General features: G+C 34.2%; 1 protein-coding gene across 2 annotated transcripts in view; it reads left to right on the forward strand.

Moving 5' to 3' along the window:
• Window positions 1–46: 46 nt before the first annotated feature.
• The window catches only part of Aida (axin interactor, dorsalization associated), a 49,054-nt gene continuing 25,820 nt past the window's right edge, over window positions 47–23,280 (forward strand). For both annotated transcript variants that reach the window (XM_071600049.1, XM_071600050.1), the window contains exons 1-5: window positions 47–311; window positions 7,787–7,856; window positions 15,310–15,363; window positions 15,720–15,774; window positions 23,019–23,082. In XM_071600049.1, the coding sequence (XP_071456150.1) occupies window positions 202–311; window positions 7,787–7,856; window positions 15,310–15,363; window positions 15,720–15,774; window positions 23,019–23,082 (353 nt within the window). In that variant the 5' untranslated portion in view covers window positions 47–201. The remainder of the gene's footprint in view (window positions 312–7,786; window positions 7,857–15,309; window positions 15,364–15,719; window positions 15,775–23,018; window positions 23,083–23,280) is intronic.

The raw sequence follows: 23,280 nt of genomic DNA on the forward strand, positions 1-23,280 counted from the left end.
CCTTGGCGGGGCTGCCTCTTCGGAGCCGCAAAGTTTGGCTGTGGCGGCAAATGGGCTTGGGCGGCTCCTCGGCGGGTGGCGGTGGTGGCCTTAGCGGTTCCTCCTGGCTCTGTTAATGTCGGGGCCAGGCCCGGGGAGGATGGCGCCCTAGAGCCCGGCCTTGCTGGGTAGGGGCGGGAGGGGACGGGGTGGGGACCGGCCATGTCGGAGGTGACCCGGAGTCTGCTGCAGCGCTGGGGCGCCAGTTTTAGGAGAGGCGCCGACTTCGACTCTTGGGGCCAGCTGGTGGAGGCGATAGACGAGTATCAGATGTGAGTGACTAACCGCGGGAGCGGGCCAGACCGGCTGCAGTGGGCCGCCTCCCCCTTGTTTCTGTTGGTGTCTCTCATCACAGTGTCTGCAGTCAAGGCTTCCCAGGGCGGGGCCCCCTGCACGGGGGACTGAGATCCCACTGGCCCCGCGAGGCTGCTCTGGAGGAGAAGGGTCCGCTCCCTGGGGTGTCTCGCCCTTCTTTCCCCTCCACCTCCACGAGACCAGTTCCATTCAACAGGTAGTAGTCCTTAGCTGGGGCGCCGGCTCTCACAGGCTACCTACTTAGCTCCTTTTAGTGTCTCCCGGGGCCCCCAGCTCTGCGGTCAATTTCCTTTCCTCCGCCTCTCCCAGGTTGCCACCCCCCAATCTCTCTTTGAATCTCGAAGGAATACTTGTGCGTTCTCCGCCCACGTTCCAGGCATGAGTGGCCTTGCTCTCTGTGTGTGTCTTCCTCCCTCCCATGTGTAGGAGAGGAGGGAACTGGTTTTGATAGAGAGGAGTTGGATACCCCCAGGAAGCAGCGAGGGCCAGGGATGCCTCTCCTTCTGCCAAAAGAAGGGTCTGCTCTTGCGCTCCTTCTCCACCCCACTTTCTGGTGAGCCGTGTTTTCACAATTCCACCTCGATTTCGTTTCGGTTTCTGGGACTGTTATTTGCTGGACTGTGAGTCCCACCCACCCCCTCGCTCGGTTTCTTTGGGTGGAGTTCGCGCAGGATGTGAACAGAAGAGAGCAAAATGTGAATTAATAGACCACGCACAGGAGCTGCCCCTCCCTCCTAGGATCCCTCCTCCTTTTCCTGTGTATAATGTATAGCCTCAGGGTACATGTGGGTACCAGTTTCCTTTATCAACCTAAGACTGATTTTTTTTTTTTTTTGCCCTTTCTGCTTTCACCCAAAAACTTTAAAGATGGTTTTAAAATGAAAAGACAATATTTATGTATGTATAAAAACCTTGTTTAATTTCTTGAACATATTACTGAACTTAAGAACTGCCTACTAAAATGCTATTGTTTCCAAACTTGCCATTACTTGCTTATTGGTTTAAAACAAATTATTGTTTGAGGTTTCATGGAATATGAAATCATGCAGGAGTAAAATTCACCACCACCCCCCGCCCCACACACACCTTCTGAAGAGAATACAAAATTGGTACTTGGAAAATCCAAAACTTCTGTTCTCCTGAACAATAGTTGTTTTTATCTGACCACCAACATAATTTAGATGTGTATATGTTTTCTACCCCATCTTTCTGACTTTGAATTGCCTGTAGTTTCAAAAAGTACCTGAAAACAACTATGCTCTGGGATATCTGGTTGTGCCTAACAACTTTTGGCACTTATTTTTCACTTCCATTTGATTTCATTTGCTTTTACAACTGTCCAGTGAATATAATTATTTTCATTTTACAAAATAAGGAAACTGAAATTCAAGTTAACAGATTACTCACAATCGCAAAATGATATCACTGAAGTCTGGAATTTTTTTTTCACTCCAAATCTGGTGTTCTCTAATATATAAATGCTTAAGGTGCTTGTTTGATAAAGCATTGATAGAGTTATTCTGTAAGTGAATTGGACAAATTTCAGGATTTCTTTCATTGGTGAACATACCCTTCCATATGCTAACCAGTTAGCATCTATGTATACTTATCCTATATGATAATGAAAATTGCATAGCCTGAAATGTAAAGCTGCCTCTTACTTGTGATACTGTGGGATTTAGCAGCTGTGGGCACTGAGCAGCAGACCTCCCAATGGAAAGTGAAGAATACCATGTCTAATTGAAATTACAAAGGAAAATCGAATATGCAAGCTGTTTAGTCGGAATTTCTAGAAACTTCTGAATGAAGGTAATAGGCACATACAAAGCTATTGTTGGATCTCAGCCCTATCCTTTGAACTCCAGGATTCGCAGTAGTCTTCCAATTATAAAAACTGTAGTGTAAATTTCAATAGAAATATGTCATGATTGACTTCAGTTTTGTAGACATACAGGCCACGTGTAAAATGAGTTTGTTTAAATTTTCGAATATATTCAGAAATAAAGGCAAATTATATTTTGCGTTTGAAAGAACTATTTGGAAAGAAAGGCTACAGCAAAAGAGACCAATGAGGACCACAATGATGATGTGAATGATCATTGACAGGATTTAGTCACTGGATATCTAGAGTGAAGGAGGGAAAGTCTAGGATAAATGTGACTCCTAATTAAGTAGGCAGTGATGTCTTTATAGTCAACATGATTTAGGGGTGGGAAGAGAATGTTTTTACTGCCATAATGTGAGAATACTATAACTTAAACAATTTCATCATTGAACAATGAGGATTGGGAGGAGAAAGATGAATAAAATTTGGTATCTGACCCCAAAGCGCTGAGTTTACTGGAACATTTTAGACCAATAAGGTACTTCAGTCAGTGAAGAACAAAAGTGAATGTTCCCATACTTTTGCTGTTTCCTGAAGCACACTTCTGCCTTAGGGCTTTTCCTCTTCAGGTCTGTGTTCAAATAATGTTCTTTCAGCAAGGTCCTTTCTGGCCACCCTGTCTAAAAGTGCAAAGCCTCCTGTCCATCCCCACTCCATCCTCTGGCACATCCCCTCTGGCACCTCTCCCCGCTCCTGCTTTTTTTTTTTTTTTTTTCCTTTCTTCTAATTTAGTCTGTTTCTTTCCACTGACCCTTCCCTTTCCCACCATTCCTACCTCCCTCCTGCTTAATTTTTTCCTACAGGACTTATTACAATCTAAACTTCATCTAAAATATTTTTTATGTATTTGTTTTGCTTATTGTTTCCCCAAGGGACTATAAGTTCTTTGAGGGTTGGGGGCAGTATCTGTTCTGTTCTCTTCTGTAAACTTAGTGTTCCAGAGTACTACTAAGACATAATTTTTAATTTATATATTATATAATTATCACATTCTATTGAATGTATGGATTCAGGAGTACATTGTAGCATTAATGAGCTGATGCCAAAATACTATTAGAAGATTTAAAGAAATAATGTCAAATTAAAATTGTTATTCAGAATACACATGGCCAGTTAAAAACAATATCTCCATTCAGCGGCTACCTCTTTCAGCTACCTGGGCATACATGACTCTTAACTTGTGGTGTAGTGGAATAGAAGCTTGTCCAGAGTAAGAGGTTCCACAGAATCGCTCCTGAGATATTTCTCTAACACACAGATGCTCAATAAATATCTGTTAAATGAGTAGATGAATTTAAAGACTGAGTAATACCTGGTTTTAGTCATCTTTAGAAAGCTTTGTCTCTGCTGCTTACAGTGTGGTCCATGCATTGGGGCCAGTCCACAAACCTGCTGGTCTGCATCAAAATAAAGAAAGAAATAAAGAGTTAACATTTAGGAACTTTAAAGCAACTTGACATCTTGACCATATTTTTGTGTTTTACAAAAATATTAGCTTGGGACAAATTGAGAGGAAAAACTATCCTTTGCTGCAGGTTGAAAAGCTCTAATTTCTGTGTCTGGAATCATGTGGGATTTCCATCAGTCACTTGTTTATGTATTTAACATATATTTAAAACTCCCCCTTGAGAATAATACTCTTTTACTTGTGAGAGGAGTCTCTAGAGAAGAATGTTTGATAGGTTTCTCACCTTTACTAGTAGAATGTCGACTCTTATATTTGCTCATCTAAAATCCAGAACATGTAGATTTTCTCACAGTAGACAAAATCAGGTCTCACTTTGTCTTAAAATGATACAATCTTTTGTGTATTTAGATTTTGAAGGTGTGGGGGGGGGGCGTTTTGCTGAGGCTTTAAAAAGTTTTTTCTTTAAACAACTCAGGTATGCTTTATATACCATGAAGTTCATCAGTTTTACATGTATAATTTATTGATTTCTAAAAGTAAAAGTCATGCAGTCATCACCACAATCAAATTTGAGAACATTTTCATCACATTCAAAAGATTCCTTGTGCCCATTTGCAACCACTCCCTCTGATCTATATTTTCTCTCTATAGATTTGTTTTTTCTGGACATTTCATATGATTTGAAGCATCTAATATGTGATCTTATGCATATAGTTTCTTTCAGTTAGCATATTTCCATGTCATAGCATGTATTATGATTTTATTCCCTTTTATTGGTGAATTTACAGGATTACATTGTATGACTGTATCATGTTTTATGTGCCTATTCACTCCTTAGTTGGTTGACATTTGAATTTTGGTTATTATCAATAAAACTGCACTGAACATTCATGTGCAATATTTTATGTGGACATATTCTTCATTTCTCTTGAATAGATACCTATAAGTAGAATTGCTGAGTCATATGTTAAGTATGTAACTTTTTATAGTAGCTGTCAAATTTTCCAAATTGGGTGTACCATTTTATATCTCTACCAGCAGTATGAAGGGGTTTTCTGTTTCTCTGTATAGCAGCATTTATTATTGTCTTTTTGATTGTAGCCATTATCAGTATACTTAACTATAGGTTTAATTTACATTTTTCTAATGACTAATAATGTTGAATGTCTTTTCATATGCTTATTTTTCCCTCTGTAAATCTTGATTGTGAAATGTCTGTTCAAATCTTTTACTTATTTTTAAATTGAATTATCTCTTACCTATTGAGTTGTAGGTGTTCTTTATGTACTACAGATAAAAGTTCTTTATTTTTATAGTATTTCCTCCCAATCTGTTGCCTAATTTTTGAAAACAGGATTGTTTTAATTTAGTCTCCTTTATTCTGATTATTAGTATTTATTTTAAAATATTTATTCTTAAGTTTTAGATGAACACAATATCTTTATTTTACATTTATGTGGTGCTGAGGATCGAACCCAGTGCCTTGTGCATGCTAGGCGAGCACTCTACCACTGAGCCACAACCCCAGCCCTGATTTTTAGTATTTAAACAGGAGTAATATGGTATTATGTAAAAATGTGGATGTGTAACCGATGTGATTCTGCAACTTATATTTGAGGTAAAAAATGGGAGTTCATAACCCACTTGAATCAAATGTATGGAAGATGATATGTCATGAGCTTTGTAATGTTTTGAACAACCAATTAAAAAAAAAAGAAAAAAAAAAAAACAAAAAACAGGAGTTGAAAGCTATACTTTTTTTTCCTGACAAGAATCCTGCTTAGGGGCTGGGGCTGGAGCTTGGGCTTATTGGTAGAGTGCTTGCCTAGCACGTGCAAGGCACTGGGTTCCATCCTCAGCACCACATAAAATAAATACATAAAATAAAAGGTATTGGTTCCAACTACAACTAAAAAAATAACAAAACAAAACTATTTAAAGAAAAAGAAAGAATCCTGCTTAGGTTGATAGCCACTCTTAGCAAATTATATGTAGAAATATTCAAATAAAGAAACTATTACACTATAACTTCCCTGAACTCAGGGATGTATAGTTGACATTGCTAAGGGTGTATAGACCATGAATTTCTGTAAGAGTCCACATAGGTCAGCAAGAGTTAAAAAAAAGAAAGCAAATCCAGAAAAAGGACAATGGGCCATATTTATTTGTACCTTCTCCTGCATAAGAATTCATAAAAATGTGAGGCTATGAGTCAATGAATGACATTTTAGGAAAATATATTGTGTGGTTTCCTACTTTGGAAGCAAGTAAGTAAATGGATGAAAATTTGACTAAGTAACATGGTGGAGCTATCTTAGCAAATGTTAAGATTTCTTGTAAGAATTTCTTGCTTAATTATAAAGAATGCAGACTTTTCATAAAGAGGATAGAGGCCATTGAGAATACTACTTGATCTTTAAGGATATGATTGCATAGAATAGAACTCCTATCTAGTACTTGTTTTTTGGAACTGTGATGAACTCTCTTCTTTAATTGCCTTTTCTAGCTAGCACTTGCTGCCATTCCTACTCCCATACCTCAACCAGAATAGCAATCTTATTTTCAAAATCTTTTGCTAGCTTTTTTTTTTGCATTTTTTAGCATATACCATAAAACTCACTATTTTAACGTGTACAGTGAAGTGGTCTTTAATGTATTCACAATGTGTTATAACCATCACTATTGTAATTCCTAAAAATTTCTCCCACTCCCAGAAGAAACTTCATACCTGGTGTCAGTCATTCTAAATTTCTCCATATCCTGGCAACCACTCATCTGCTTTCTTTCTCTATGAATTTACCTTTCCTGGACATTTCATGTAAATGGAATCATATAACATGACCATTTACATCTGACTTCTTTTATATAGCATAATCTTTTTGAAGTTCATTCATACTGTAGCTAGCATATTATCTGAGTTTCATTCTTCTTTATGACTGAATAATATTCTACTGAATATATGTACCACGTTTTGTTCATCCATTAATTGATGGACATTTTGGTTGTATGACTTTTTGATTATTACAAATAATGCTGCTGTAAACATTTGTGTACATGTGCTTTGTGTGAACATTTATTTTTAGTTCTTTTGGATATATCCATCTAGGAGTTTGATGGAGCATACAGTTCCTCTGTATTTAACTATATTAAACTTTTCCACAACGGCTGGCACCAATTTACATTCCCATCAGCAATGCATCAGGGTTCCAGTTTTTTCCGTATTCTCCCTACGCCTATTATTTTCTTCATCTCTTTTTTTTTTTTTAAATTATATCCATCTGCATGGGTGCTAAGTAATTATTTTATGATCCTGATATGCATTTCCCTGATGTCTAATGATACTAAATATCTTTTCATGTGTTTATTGGCCATTTTTATATCTTGTTTAGAAACATGTCTAATCAAATACTGTGTCTAAAATTGGTCTTTTTTTTTTTTCTCTTTCTTCATAAGAGTAAGTCTTTGCCTTTTGCTGTCTCAGAAAATAGCTTTGTATCTTCACCATTGAGCTTGGACTAGCATCATAAATTCATCCTGGAAAACTCACTCAAGGCCTCCTGCCATTTTTAGATATGATGATAACTGGGCAAGCAGTATTTTCCGTTTTTGATTGGTGGACGGCTTTTCTTTATTTTCCATTAAAAAATGTTTCAAAAGCATATTTTGATGGAGTTATTGTCATGGCTGTAATTTGGATTTGGGCAAATCTTATTGGGAAATTAATTATGATAGAATGATAACGTATCTATGGTTGATACTATTATTGGTGCTCACTGGAAGTGTTAAAGTAGAATCTGGACAACTATTTATTGGTTGTTTATAGAAGAAATTAGTGCATAGTAAAGAAAGTTGAATTATGTGCTTTTTGAGATTCTTTGCAGCTCTAAGATTCTGAAATTTGTCCCAGTGAAATGGTATGAAAAGTATCTTATTTCATCATTATTTTGTACAAACTTTTTTTTTGTAAAAAGTCTGATTCTCAGGGTAATGTAGATTTGCCTTGAAAATGTGGAATTACTTCAAAAACAGAACAAAGTATTATGCACTTTATTGTTTTTAAGAGATTTAATTTGTTTTACTTTGTTGCAGTTGAGATAGTTTGCTTTCAGTTTAAAAAAAAAAATGTTTTCTTCTTACAGATTAGCAAGACATCTACAAAAAGAGGCCCAAGCTCAACACAACAATTCTGAATTCACAGAAGAGCAAAAGGTACCATCAAATAATATCTAGATATATTCAATTCCAAATGAAATTGGTCTTGAGTCCATTAAGCAGAAAAATAAACGAAAAACTGTTATATTTAAGTAAAAAAAAAAATCAGATTGATTATGCTTTGCCTAACATTAAGTGAACATTTATACAGATATATAACTTATCACTTAATGAATTTCTTTACTTAACTATTTAGGCCTTATTTACCTCTAATGGAAGTCATCCACACTTTAGTTCAAAAGCATTGGTAACCCAAAGACTGGAGTTTGTTCCGAGTCACTTGGAAAAACAGAAGGATTTGGAATAAGTGCATTCCACCTCAATGCTTAACTCTGAATTTTCATAACTCTTTATGTATCACCTCTCAAAGCAAAACAGAAAACACACACAAAACCCCCCAAACCAAAAAACAAATGGAAAAAAAATTAGCTCAAGTCAAGAAGTTGGCGTACAGATCTGTCAGCCAAATAAATATATAAGATTGCAAAATGTTTCAGTACTGTTCTTTCTTCCTTGAATTAAAATTTTTGTATGTCAAGTTGATTCCCTGATAGAGATTATGTAAAAGGGGATACTTTAAAGTAACTTTATTCTAAAAGAAGAGAAGAAATGGGAGGAAACAACTCCCATTTTCTCCTGGCTCAGAGTAACTAGTGTTAAGTCAATTTTTAATCTTGTAGATAGTGAAAAATATGTGTTAGTCTTTTCCTCATCTCTTAAGAAAAGGTAGTGTGAAAACCCTAGTGACCTAATTCACTCTTATTAATACTTTTCTTTTTTTGCACAAGGGGAAATGGGAGTAATTTTTTGCATAACTGTTTTAATTAAACCTAAGCAAGTTTTTAGTCCATAGGCCTGTTTTTATTGATTCTTAGTTACAGGAGTTTGGGGAGAAAAAGCCCCCAGAGGGTTAGCCGTATTTCTTGCCCACGTATATTTGTATTTTTAAAATATTTAAAATCTACTTCAAAAAAAATTATGTTACTGCAATTTAAAAGGGTGTTTTTCTTTTTTCCTTAATAAGTGCTAATATCCACAATAGATTTAAGAGACTTAGGATCTTAGTCCTGGAAAATAATTATCACAAAGGAAATAGCTGATATGCTTAAGGAAAGGAACAAAGACTATACACTATACCACTTCTGTAAGATTTGTGAAATCTGTGTAGGAGCTGATTAGGAAGTGATCAGCTGGCATCATTGAATTAAGACTTAAAATATCTAAATCTTGATGAATAGAATCTTAGATATCCAGGTACATAAATTAATAGTTAATGAAGTATGTTATGAATATGAAGACAAAATAAAAAAATGTAACAAAGTTTCAATGATCCCATATTTTAGTCACCTGTTTGCCTTCAGTTAGTTAGATTTCTCCAGCATTTGTTGCTCAGGAGTAGAACCTGTGAGCCACATGGCCTGAGATTAAAGTCTTTTGACTTCCTAAAACATTCTAAAATTACAAAACAAACAGGTTAATATCAAAAAATGAACCTTGTTAAGTGATGAGGAAAAAATTAACTTTTTCTTGATTTTCTTTAGTATTCTGAGACTAGAGTTGGTGTTGATAATGCTATTGATTCTTTAATTTATAGCTGTTCAGCTTGTCTTTGGTTATAAAGACCCCCAGATCTTGTACTCCAAAAGATCCAGGAGACTGCAGGACCTAAAGGAGAGAGCTGAGACCTAGAGTCAGAAGACTTAAGTCTTGCATCCTGGCTTTGGCTCTGGGCCTGATTTTCCTTATATAAGAAATGAGAGATTAGAGAACTCTTAAGTGACTTTAAAAGGTCTTTCCTTCCTAAAACTCCAGTGACCTCTACCTGTGAAGTGGTCTGTACCTCCTCCTTTCCTGGAAGCCTGATTTCTGAGGAACATATTATTTATAATACCTGCCCAGGAGGCATTTCTGGCTGCCAGGTGTAACTACAGACAGAGCTTCTGTCTGCCTGTCTATTCCTTGGTCTTGGAGAAGAACCCCAAGTCATTCTGTTCTACTATATAAGGCAAGTTATATGCATTTAAAGGTTTAAATTTCTGTGAAAATGCAAGTGAAATATTCACAACAGACAGAAACACTCATATTGATGTATAGGCCTTATATGATTGTTCCATAAGAAAAAAATTATCAAAGTCTTCAGTTAATAATGATTAGAAAAGAGAGGTCTTCAAGACATGTTCTGGGAAACACTGGCTCTTAAAAATTAATAGATTGTGTCTGTGTGTGTCTGTGTGTCTGTGTGTCTGTGTGTTGTGCTAAGAATGGAACCCAGGTCCTCATGCTAGGCAAACAAGCACTCTGTATATCAGTAAGCTACATCCCCAGCCCAATAGGCATTACTTGCACACAGTTTGTGACTTCTCTGGACTTTTAATATTCTAATGTGTATGTTGGATATTTTAAAGAGTTTGGTTGTGCAGTATTTTAAAAATTATTTGCTTTTGAAAAGCTCCCCTCCTTTCTTTACAGAATATTTCATTGGATCTAGTGTTCTAAAGAACATAATACAGGAAATTTTGACACATACTGTTAGATCTGCATTAAATACTATGCCTGTACATAAGCTGGAGAGAAAACTGAATTATATTTTTCTCCAAAAAGGAAAATAGAAAATGCTTTTAACCTTATTCTTTGCAAAAATGTTGTTTTATTTTGAATTATATTTCTTATGCTTATACTATTTCATGTATTGATAGCAGTGACAAGTTATATAATTATGCCAACCATTCAGTAGTTAGTGGAACTTTGAAAAATGTTTTTGGTTTTTAAAAACCAATCTTATTACTAAAGTGCTTTCTTTATGAAACTTTTTGCTGTCTAGTTCACAGTGAGCTCTCAAATATATTTGATGAATAAATGTTTTATTGGATCTTAGATTATTGATATTTATTTTATATTAAAATAAATCCTAATTTTTAAGAGAATAACATATTTTTCCAATGTTTATTTTATATCTAAAGAATTCTAAAGCAGAACTACTAATCTGTCTAAACCATATTAATTGGTGATAGAATAAAAACTTCACATTTATTTCCTATTTTTAATATTCTCAAAGATTTCTAGTTAAAACAAGAGTTTATGATTCTTATTTGATCCTCCCTCACGATTAGTTCACTTAGCTTTCATTTCAGTTTTCAATAGTTTTGTCATTATAACAACTGGGTTTAGTGGCCAACAAAAAGCTGCCAAAAGCTTTCATTCCATGGAATTCCCTACTTTGGTGTAGTAGATTTTCTCATGTAAGTTTCTGGACAAAATAGAACATCCTGTCTCATGACACTTAGAAAGTTTTTCCCTGTTTTGAGTCAAACTTGGTGGTAATGAGAATCCCAGCACTATATACTTGTTTTATGTTTTATCGATTCCACCTTTCTACTTCCACTTTCTCTCTACCCCAGTGTTTTCTCTCCCCCAACAGCTAGATGGAAGATGAGTGGCTGCTTAAATATTTAAAAGTTAAGTCTGGATTAAGTAAGACTGTACTGAATTATGTTTATTTTTAAACTGATTTTATTCATTATATAAATTGAATACATTTTAGCAAAATTAATTTAGCTCATTAATTGTCCATTTTTATTCCATGTTTTCCTTTAACTGATCTTTAGAGCTCTCAATTTTCTTAGCAATGATAAACTAAAGTAGCTAATACTCTAAAAATGATACTGTTTTCTGTTTCTTATCATATTAGGTATGAGCAATTAATTTGAATAAAATGCTAGTGATTTAAGTCTTTCTAAAAATCAAACATCACTTCAGTGCTTGGTTTAATGTACATTAATTAAAGTAGTCAATACTTATACTCTGGCATATGTGAACTTGTGCTTCTTTATCACTTTTCTGAACTGTTCATTTTAAGGAAGGTGACACTGTTTCAGTAGCAAGCACTTGATTTTGACATCAATAAATTCTACATTTTTTAAAAGTTATTGCCACAGCTGAAATAATAGTGTTTCACTTCTTTTTTAATACTGAAGCTGGGTGTGGTCCCTTAAAATAGTTATGAATAAGGCCGGTGGTATTTTGCCATAGTTCAGTACATTTCTGTATAAAAAGCTATTGCCTTTGCTTAACTTGAAGAAATGTTTAAGTGAGAATAGTTTGTTAGTGGTCTCTTATTGTTCAGCTATAACATTTTTATCTTAAATGTTTGAAGTGTGAAATAAAATGGATTTTAAAGTCAAGAAGGAAAAAAAGCTAACTACTATTTTGAAGATTAGCTCATTGATACATCTCAATACAAGCAAAATTCTTTTATAAGATCAGTTTTGAAAGAATATAGTAAGTCATAGCTAAATGGAATTGATGGAAGTGTGTGGTTTTATTGAATATCTTGTGTGTTGTATAGAAGGCATTGATGACTGGGACAAATTACTTAACCTGTCCATACTTCAGTTTTCACACCTGTAAAATGATCATAGCTAACTCAGAGTTGTGGGGAGGATTAATTAAATTAATGTTTATAAATCACTTAGGAGAGCCTATCAGTAAGTGCTCATTAGTTATTAATAAGTGGTTAATAATTAATAGTGTTTGTTATTAATAAATTATTTGATTATTATATTTATACTTAATTATTTACTAGTTTTGCTGGAGTTGAGTGGTATATTTGAACAACAATGATTGGGGATATTAGACTTTATGTAGAAAAGATTGCTTACTGCTGGTTTCTATACATAGCTATTTAAGAGGATGAATAAACCTGAGTATTTTGCAAACTATGTATAAGCATAATTTTCAAATGTAATCTCTTTTCAGATTAAAATTGCATATTTTCTAAGCTTTTATATTGAAATTTTAAAAAGATTATGGAGATAATTAAATATTATTACTTGTGTGTCTGAGAGGCATATCTTGCTCAATAATAGTTTTTTTTGTGAGTTGCTATCCTAGCTGTTTGTTGAAGATACAGTAATTGAAGAGTGTCCACTAGCCTAAGCACCAGGGGCCAGGACAATACTGTTACTTCCCTTTACTCCTCTTTTACCTTTCAAAGAACATTAACCAAACACAAAATCACCAAATCCCCAATTTACTAAACTTTTTGTAAGTCATACATAAAATACATTCAGAAAAACATGTCAGTTTTTTTCCCAAAATATGTCATTTTGTAAGCATTGTAAATGATGTACACAGTTCTTTGCTTTTATGATCTAGACTTATTCCTAAAGACATTTCAGAAATATCTTTTTTGGAAGGACCTAGAAGTCTCAGTGGCATTGTTCAGCTGCCTGCCCTGATAATTTCTTTTATGAATCTCATGAATCTCCCCTTTTCATTTCCACCTTAGCTATTCATATTCTTATTCTGAATATTGTTTAGACAGTTTGAAATAACTTAAATGATTTTTCCTTCAGTTTTTCCCCTTTCCTTTAAATTATGTATGCATTGCATACCTGTATCACAACAGTCAAGGGGTTTTTTGTTTGTTTTTTAGAAAGAGTCTCACTGTGTTGCCCACACAGGCCTTAAACTCTTAGGCTCCTGCCTTAGCCTTCCCAGTAGGTGGTACACATAACTATGTCCAGCTCACAACAGTGTTCTTAAGGGCATGTCTGTTTAAAAAAAAAAAAAAAAAAAAAAAAGAACAATAAAAACACACTTCTGTGTAACTTATTGTTAAAGAAATCCTAGATTCCTCAGCAAGGAGTTTGTGGAAGGTCCATTTCAGAATGACTATGCCCTACTTCACTTTACTTTTCAAACCTACCCCTCTGCTTTCAGTTGGGGATTTTAAGTAATTGAACCATGACAATTTTCCAAACTCTTTGATTTGGAAATCCTCCCTAGTCTTTGGGACTGGATTCCTAATATAGATCTTGTTCTTTTCCTTTAGGACATAAAAGGAACTTATTTTGCTGAAGCTTATAGATTGAGTGTCTCTCTTTTTAATATAGTGATTTTGTATATGTTTTATCACATATAATAGAACATGAGCATATTAAAAGCAAGGACTGTGCCCTATCACATCTGTTTTATAGCTTATTTTAAAAAACAGATTGACTGTAAAATTTGCACCATTCATCACAAATACTGATTTTGTTAATATTGCCTACTTTTTTAAACAAGTCAGAATTGAGCTTAAATCAGAATTAAATTAGACCATTGTGCTATCTTTCAGATATCTTTTAGTAAATTTCAGGCTTTATGAGAAGATGGTTGGAAGGGAAGATGTCAAAAATCCCTTTTCATTGCCCTCCCCCTTTTTAATTTTCTGTTTTCTTTTTTAAAGTTAGTATTTTGGGGCTAGAGTTGTAGCTCAGTGGTAGAGTGCTTGCTTGCCCAGCATGTGTGAGGCACTGGGGTTCAATCCTCAGCACCACATAAAAACAAATTAATAAAATAAAGGTATTATGTCCATCTACAACTAAAAAAAAGCTATTTTTTAAAATAAATAAAGTCAATATTTTAACTTACAGATAACAAAGATAGTACATATAAATGGGGTAACATGTTTTGATACATGTATATATTGTGTTATATTTAAATCCAGTTAACATTTTCTACTCACTTATCATTTCTTATGTTTAAAAACTTTCAAAATTTTTTCTTTTTTCTTTTGAAATGTAGGATGCATTTATTTATCCCCCCACCCACCCCTACTGGCTCCAACCCCTGGTAACTACCATTCTACTTTCAACTTCTATGAAATCAACTTTTTTGTATTCCACATGAATAAGATTTTGTGGGTCTTGTCTCTGTGCCTGGCTTACTTCATTAATATAATGATCTTGTTCCATCATGTTGTTGCAAAGGATAGGATTTCTTTATTTTTATGACTGAATAGTATTCCATTATGTATATATAACACTTTTTTTTTAATCCATTTATCAGTTGATGGACTCTTAGGTTTCCATTTCTTGGCTAATAGGAATAGTGCTGCTATGAATATGGGAGTGCAGGTGTCTCTGCAGCTTATTGATTTCCTTTCCTTTGGCCATATATCCTGGAGTGGAATTGTTGGATCATATCGTAGTTCAATTTTTAATCTTTTGAGGAACCTCCACCCTGCTTTCCATAATGGTTATCTTTGTTGCCCTTTAAATCATATCTAGACCTATCATCAAACCAAACTTGATTTAGAATTGGTTGTGGCATATTAGTTTAGAAGAGAATATATACTCATCTCTCTCCCACTTCTCAGCCCTTTGTCTTCTGATTCTCTTCTCTAAAATCTGCAAGGTGCTAGAAAAGGAATAATAATTTATTTAAAGAAGTATAGATCTCTTTTGTAAATGTTTTAAATTGTAGATGGACACTATATTTTGTTTTGTTTTATTTTTTTATGTAGTACTGAGGATCGAGCCCAGTGCCTCACACATGTGAGGCAAGTGTTCAGCCACTGAGCTAAAATCCCAGTCCCTATAGATCTGTTATAAATAAAAATTCTTGATTTTAGTAACTGACAATTAAAATTATCTTGGGATTTATAGCATTTTTTTTTTCCCTACAGAAAACCATAGGCAAAATTGCAACATGCTTGGAATTGCGAAGCGCAGCTTTACAGGTAAATGGATTTTTTTAAATTAATTATTCTAAATTGTTCTGATAAGATATTAGACATTCATGCCCAAAGCAATATTATCTCAGAAGGGTTTTATAACAATTGGAATTGATCAGTTGAACTCACACTTAAATGATTTAGTTCATACTTTGTACACTGTAGAAATAAAAGATATGATTTTAATTTTTTCTGTTTCTATTAGCTTGAATATTCCAAAATTCAGTTTGGAACTTTTCATTTTCTACCTTTAAAGCAAGAAATATATTTATTTTAAATATTTGATTCTTGCCACTTAAAAGACATAGGGTGCAGTGAAATCTTTGTAATGAAAAGATATAATATGCATATTTTAAATTTAGTCCACACAGTCCCAGGAAGAATTTAAACTGGAGGACCTGAAGAAGCTAGAACCAAGTAAGTTTTGTTTTATATTTTTTAGTGACATTCCTTTAGGAAGAGAGTTTTATCTGTTGTGAATATTAAGATTGTTTAGCACAGAAAGTGATTGGATTTATTTCTCTTATTTTTTGGTGCTTTTAAAATTCCTACAATATTTGCATTTTTAATTACCATTTGGATTTAATCTTTATTATAGAATATATATGTTGTACTTCATCTAAATATCCAAATTAACCTTTAATTTGTCTTAATGGCTTTAATAAGATTATAATTATTTTGATAAACATTTTCAGTAGAGTCCAGTAGAGAATATAAGGTTACAGTCATTAATGCCCATTCACATTACATGTTATTGAAAACTACAGTCTGAATGTTGGGAATGCATTACAAAGTGTTTTTTTGTTGTCTCCATTTTTTTCCCTTCTTCAAAACTTTTAAAAAGTAAAAAATTCCTTCAGTTATCTTGTTGGTTAGGATATTCCCAAATAAAGCCTTCTACTGTTTCAAATTATTGCTCTCTTAGAACTGTCTGCAGTATGGGCAAAGGCACAGTGTGAATAACTGAATGAATGTAAGTTAATGTAGCCTTTTTAAAAAATTTTTTTAGTTGTAAACAGATACAATACCTTTATTTTATTTATTTGTTTTTATGTGGTGTTGAGGATCGAATCCAATGCCTCATACATGCAAGGCAAATGCTCTACCAACTGAACTATAACCCAGCTCCTGTACTCTTTTTTTATTGAGATAAGATTGCACATCTCAGTGCATTTATGTGACTAGGGAATAGTAGATTTTATTTATCCAACTAAGTAAGATTTTTAAGTAGGGAATCATAAAATCAAAGCATTTTCAAACAGAAAGGAGTCTCAGACTTGTGGTCACATTCTCTATTGAGGAAAGAAATGAAATGATTTGTTTGTCCTGTTTCACTTCAATCGCCAGTAACTGAGCAGGGCCTAAATCTCAGAACATTTGTCAGTCTATCTCAGTTCACACTAGTGCAATCCTTTTAATGTAAACATGCTTTGAGTAAGAGGTAAAAAATTAATTTAAGAACTAAAGAGAGCCTTGCACAGTGGCGCATGCCTGTAATCCCAGCCGCTCGGGAGGCTGAGGCAGAAGGATATCAAATTCAAAGCCAGCCCTAGCAAAGCAAGGCACTAAACAACTTAGTGAGACCCTAAATAAAATACGAAATAGGGCTGGGGATGTGGCTCAGTGGTCAAGTGCCCCTGAGTTCAATCCCAGTACCCCCTGCCAAAAAAGAACTAAATAGAATGTTCCTATAAATTTCACAAACTGCCAATATCTAATTCATTTATAGCAATTCTAACAAAGACATATATTATTGAGATAGCTGAAATGTGATTGTATTACAGATCCAGGGTAGAAAAAGGATTCTCAGAGTATACTGAAGGGGATCTGATTTTCTGTTGTTTGGGTTGGAAAAGAGAAGTTAACAACAACAGACAACAACAAAGGAATGCATAGCAGATTTGTTGTGATTCTGGTGGCTTTTCCACAGTTTTAGATGATCATATTTCATTTCTTCAGAACACCATCCTTCTGAATATGGCAAGAATTCTGATGAACTCTGTCATTTTAATAGTTTTGGTTACTTTATGTAATCCAGATCATAAAGTTTTTTTTTTTTCTTTGTGGTTCTGGGGATCAAACCCATGACCTCACACATGCTAGGCAAGCGTTTTACCACTGAGCTACATCTCCAGCCCTAGATCATAAGAGTTGGAGATGTTATAAGAGACACAACTTATATTCAGAAATAGTTCTTATGCCTATATCCAATGTATATAAGGATACTAATCAATGTAATATTTCTCACAAATTTTTGGGTTTTTTTGTACCTAAAACTTTATTTTTCAAAAGCATTAATAAATAGTTTGTATAAGATTGAGATATAATTTATATAAAGCACAATTCACCAATTTAACGTATCATATTCAATTTTTTTAGTAAATTGGAAGAGTTATGCAGACATCACCACAATCAATTTTAGGACATTTTCATCACCACAAGAAGAAACCCTATTCCCATGAGCAGTCATTCACTTCTTGCCATCCCCCTAAAATCCCTTCCAATTCCCAGCCCTAGGAAACCATTAGTTTGATTTCTGTCTATAAATTGTCCTATTGTAGACATTTTATTTAAATGGACTCATATGATATATGATCTTTTATGACTGGCTACATATAAGATTATTTTGAGAAAAACACATTGATGGCTTTAAATAAAAGATTGCAACAGTTGTTTATACGGTGGTTCTACTGAAAATTATGTTTGTGTGTGAGTGTGTGTGTGTGTGTGTGTGTGTGTGTGTGTGAGAGAGAGAGAGAGAGAGAGAGAGATGATGCTGGGGACTGAACCAAGGGCTTTGGGCATGTTAGACAAGTGCTTTACCAGTAAACTACGTCACCAGCCCTCATTTTTTTATGATAAAAATAATTAGGATTTTGGCTTCTTATTCAGTCACTATTTCCTATTAGTTGTTTGTTTCCAAACAAAATTTAAGAATCTTATAGATACACAGAGTGGCTGTAAAGACTGTGGATGTTTATTTCATATATTTATTATCTCTTCTCTTCCTCTGAGCATGCTCAAGTACTTCTATTGCCTCACAAGATCTTTCATTAATTGCCCCTTTTTTTTTTTTAGAATAGCATCTATATGCTAAGCACTCGAATCCTCTCAGTTACATTTTGCTAAGGACAACACCGACACTAGCTTGTAAATCCCAGGAATGAGTTTTAGGGTCACCTGGACCGGTTCTTTCACTATGCTGTTATTAATACCTGTAGTGGTGCTGTACTACATCATTCCTAAGTACAGCTCTCCAGTTCAAATTCCTAAGAAATTATTGACCCATATATTAGTCGAAGATCAGGTTAAAATCTATTACTTTTTTGCTTTTTAAAAAAGATTTTGAATAGAAATGGAAAGAGTATTTTGGAGATTCACTTTATTATACTTTATATAATGTTTTTCATTTGTACTTTTCCCTTCTTGATAGTTATCTTTTTAGATGATTTTAATTTGCTGTTGCTTCTCAAAGAAACATAAATAAGTATTCTGTATTTCAGTAGGGTAGACTCTGTAATTTGGAATTTATCCAAGCAGGGCACTTGTTGTGAGTTAATTATTGAGTTGGAATTAAATATTTTCTACAAATTGGTATTTAGTAATATTTCAGATTAAGTATACTTATTCAAGCTTGCTTTTTAAAAAGTTAAGCCTCTTCTAAGGAAAAATAGTGAATTCTAACTTTTAATATGTTGAACTTAACTGGTTTCCTTTCTTTTAAAAGTTTTTTTAAATTTAATTTTGTGCGTGTGGGGTGCTGGGGATCGAACCCAGGGCATTGCCCATATAAGGCAAATGCTCTGCCACTGAGCTACATCCCTAGCTCTTGGCTGGTTTATTAGGCTTATGTATTCTTTACTTCAACATTTTGAAATCTTTTATATTCTGTCTGAAAATACTAAAACTATGATTGTGAAAGTCTGAGCCATTTTTTCTTATGTTAATTGCAGTAATGTACTGCTGCTTACTCAAGCATATCTCCCCACCATCACCCTGCAAAATTCCCTTCTATTAAGCCACCCTTCAGGGCTTCACAGAAATCCCACCTCTCCCTGAAAGCTTTCTCTGCTGTCTCTATAGAGGCATAATTAAACTCTGCCTCCTCTCCTGTATAGGATCATTTTAACTATCCATTGTCAGACTCTCACATGTGTTATTTTCACTTGTATTTGTTTCAGTCCTCAAAAAGATTATGAATGGACTCTTCCCCCACCCCAGAGCCTATTGAATGCTTTAAATGTAGTATGAACTTGGCAAGATTGTGTTGACTTAAATAGATTTGAATGTTTTGAAGGAATCTTTTCCTATAATTTAAAAAATAACCTTTCAAAATTGAGGCAGCTGCCCATTTTTCTACCACAAAAATGAAACACGTCAGTCACAAAAGCAGAATGCATTTTGATATTTGCCTGTGTGTCATCTTTTGAGGGTTAGCTTCAAAAGGGTAGGTCCGTGCTCCAAGAGAAAGGCTGGGAGTGCTGAATTTTCCATGGTGGAGTAGCATCAGATGTCTGCCATGTAGTGATCCAAAGTGTGTAAGTCCTACCAAATCAGCCAATGAATCTCCAACCCATGACATGCTTCATACTTATGATAATATCTTTTGTAAAATTCAAGCTCCTCTTCAGATCCTCCTGAGACATCATTGCTAGTATTGGTAGAAAGAAAACTCTATGTAAAGTTTAAGCTATTTTAAAAGAACAATAGAATCTGTTATTCCATAGTTGTTGAAAATGTAAACCTATACTACAGTTATAGAAAGTAAAACACAATTTGTTTTTTTAGTTCTAAAGCTATTCACATAAATTAAATGTTTGATAATACTTTAACTTGTAAAAATAATATAACAAAGCTATTATTCTAAAGCAAATACTTCCTCTTTAGAGCTTTGATACCAAAGAAAAGAAAATACTATTTAATTATTCTGTTACAATACAAATGCAAGATAACCACTGAGCCACATCCCCAGCCCTATTTTGTATTTTATTTAGAGACAGGGTCTCACTGAGTTGCTTATGCCTCACTTTTGCTGAGGCTGGCTTTGAATTCTTAATCCTCCTAAGCCTCTGGGATTACAGGTGTGCACTACTACCACACTCAGCCAAGATATTCTTAATAACCAAGATATTTTTCAACTTTTTTGTTTGTTTGGTTTTGACGTACTGGGGATTGAACCCAGGGGTGCTCTACCACTGAGCTATATTTCCAGTCCTTTTTATTTCTATTTTTTAAAACTTTTTTAGTTGTAGATGGACACAATACCTTTATTTTATTTATTCATTTCATGTAGTGCTAAGGATCGAACCCAGTGCCACATGTGCAAGGCAAGCACTCTACCACTGAACTACAACCCCAGCCCTTTTATTGTTTTATTTTTATTTTGAGACAGGGTCTCCCTACGTTGCTTAGGCAGATGAACTTCTAGTCCTCCTGACTCAGGCTTTTGGTACCTGGGATTACAGACACATGCCACTATAACAGGATCAACTTTTAAAAATTATTGTTATATACATTTTTAATGGTTGATTTTTTTTGCCCATTTCATTGAACTCTTATTACAATATGATCATTTCTGTGTTTTTGTTTCTGATATGAGTGAGACATGATCTTTTCGTTATCTGCTCCCCATTCTTGGTATCTATTCCATTGTTGTGTAAGTGATCAATATTTATTAATATTACTTATTAATATTGAGTTGACTTAATAGTTTAGTAACAATGATCATGTAGAAGTATAGAAAAGATGTTCTTGTATTAAAAAATAAACAGTACTTCTTAGTGAGATAAGAAATATTAGGATTCTAGTCAACTAGATCAAGAAGGTCATGGAGAGAGTGAATGTCCATTTTAGATTTTCCCTTGCCATTTTGTATACATTTATTTAGGCTGTAATTCTCTCAATAGCCTGTAAAGGAAGTAGCATTCTCATTTTAGAACTGGGGAGATTAGAGTATTTATGTAAATGTTCAAGTTATTGTTATAATTGTAGGGCTAGGTTTTGATTTAAACCTTCTACTTTGATCTCCTGCTGCTTCCCCTTTGCTTGTCAGACTTAAGTTCCCACAGTCCTTTCTGTGCCTTGAATAAGGCAAACTGTTTCCTACTTGGAACCTTTGTTGTTGCTCCAGCCTGTTCTCTAATACCTGGGAAGTCCTTATGCTAGAGCCACTTGTGGATGATTCCTTTCAACTCAGGTCTTGGCTCAAATGTCTTCTTACAGTTTAGTTTTGAAAGGCACCCTGTCTACCTTAGCTACTCTACCAAGTTCCCTCTGCTTTTACACAGCATCCTGTTTGTATCCTTCATACCACTAATCACATCTTACATTATCTTGTTTATTTGTTGGCATATTTATTGTCTACTTTTCCTTAGTAAGGTCTAAGGTCCAAATATGAGTTCTTGATTACTGTGTATCTTTAGCACCTAAAACAGTGATTGGAACATTGTGAGTACTCGGTATGCATTTGTTGAGAAGAAGAAAGAGATAAAGGATGAGGAAGAGCTAAAGGGAGAGAGAATAAGAGTGAGTAATGAGAATCTAGGTACAAGTTTCCAACTTCTTTCTCACTGGATGATTGACTCCTATTGGAATAAGTTATGTAATTACAACCTGTTCTTTTTGAATTTCCTTATTTAGGAATCCAATATGCCATACTCCTTTTAACTCAAATCTGCAAGACTCCAAAATTAAAGTCTGAGTAATTAGAGTAAAAACCATGGGTTGCCCAATTAATAATACTAAATATTCACCTTGAAATAATTGCAGGTAGTCACTAGGAACCCATAAATTGGGAAATTAAACAATAAATTTCATAAAATACTTTTCCAGATACAGATAGAATTGTAGAACATCTGTCTGTAGGCTTACATGCCAGAAAGTAATCAACCAGGACACAAGAGGTGATAGCATTATGTTGTTTGATGACTTCCCTGAGGAGAAAGTCTGCTGTGTATGTGTATGTGTGTGTACACATGTGTAAAAAAAAAAAAAATATATATATATATATATATATATATATATATATATATATATATATACACACACATATATATATATATACATATATATACACACACACACACACACACACACACACATATACAATAAATTTCATCATAAAAGGAATGTTAGAATTATAACCTTGCTGCTACAAACCTTACCAGTGTGATAAGTATTGAGGGAAATCTACTTAGGATAAAGAATAAGATGTGATTATCTATTTCTCTTTAATTAGTCATCTTCAGTATCAATCTTTTAATTAAAATACTTCAGGAGAAGGGGTATTCTCTTTCACTGGTACCCCATATCGTCTAGGACCTTGTATATTGGAGAACTATTTTATGGTTCATTTTCTATGAGGGCTCTGAGACTTTCCTTGGAGATCTTACAGTGCTCTGAAAATACTGGTACCTGCAGTCCACTATGGACATTTTTATTTTGCTAAGACACTCAGTAGTCAATTGCAGAGTCTTGAAATGATAGTGAAGCTCGGAATTTAAAGTACATATATTAATGTGTAGTTAATACACTATAAAATATGATTAAAAGTATCAATTTACGATATAACATATAAGACTAACTAATATATAAGACTTATATAACATGTAAAACTAAGATATAAGATATAAGACTAATGTTTGTCTATGTCTTTATTCTAGTCCTAAAGAATATTCTCACATATAATAAAGAATTTCCATTTGATGTTCAGCCTGTCCCATTAAGGTAAATAAATAAGCATCCATATTTTGTCTTCTGATTTTATTATCTATTTTATGCCTGTTTTTCAAATATTTCTGGATTTTTTTCTCTATCAAATTTGGTATTGGTGATATGACTGATACCATTGGTAGCAATGAGATGATTGACATTTATATCAACATTAACCTAATAATCAGCATCTTATCTGGGAAGTTAGTGGCT

The sequence above is a fragment of the Marmota flaviventris genome, chromosome 12 (assembly GCF_047511675.1).
Source record: "Marmota flaviventris isolate mMarFla1 chromosome 12, mMarFla1.hap1, whole genome shotgun sequence".
Taxonomy (NCBI): domain Eukaryota; kingdom Metazoa; phylum Chordata; class Mammalia; order Rodentia; family Sciuridae; genus Marmota; species Marmota flaviventris.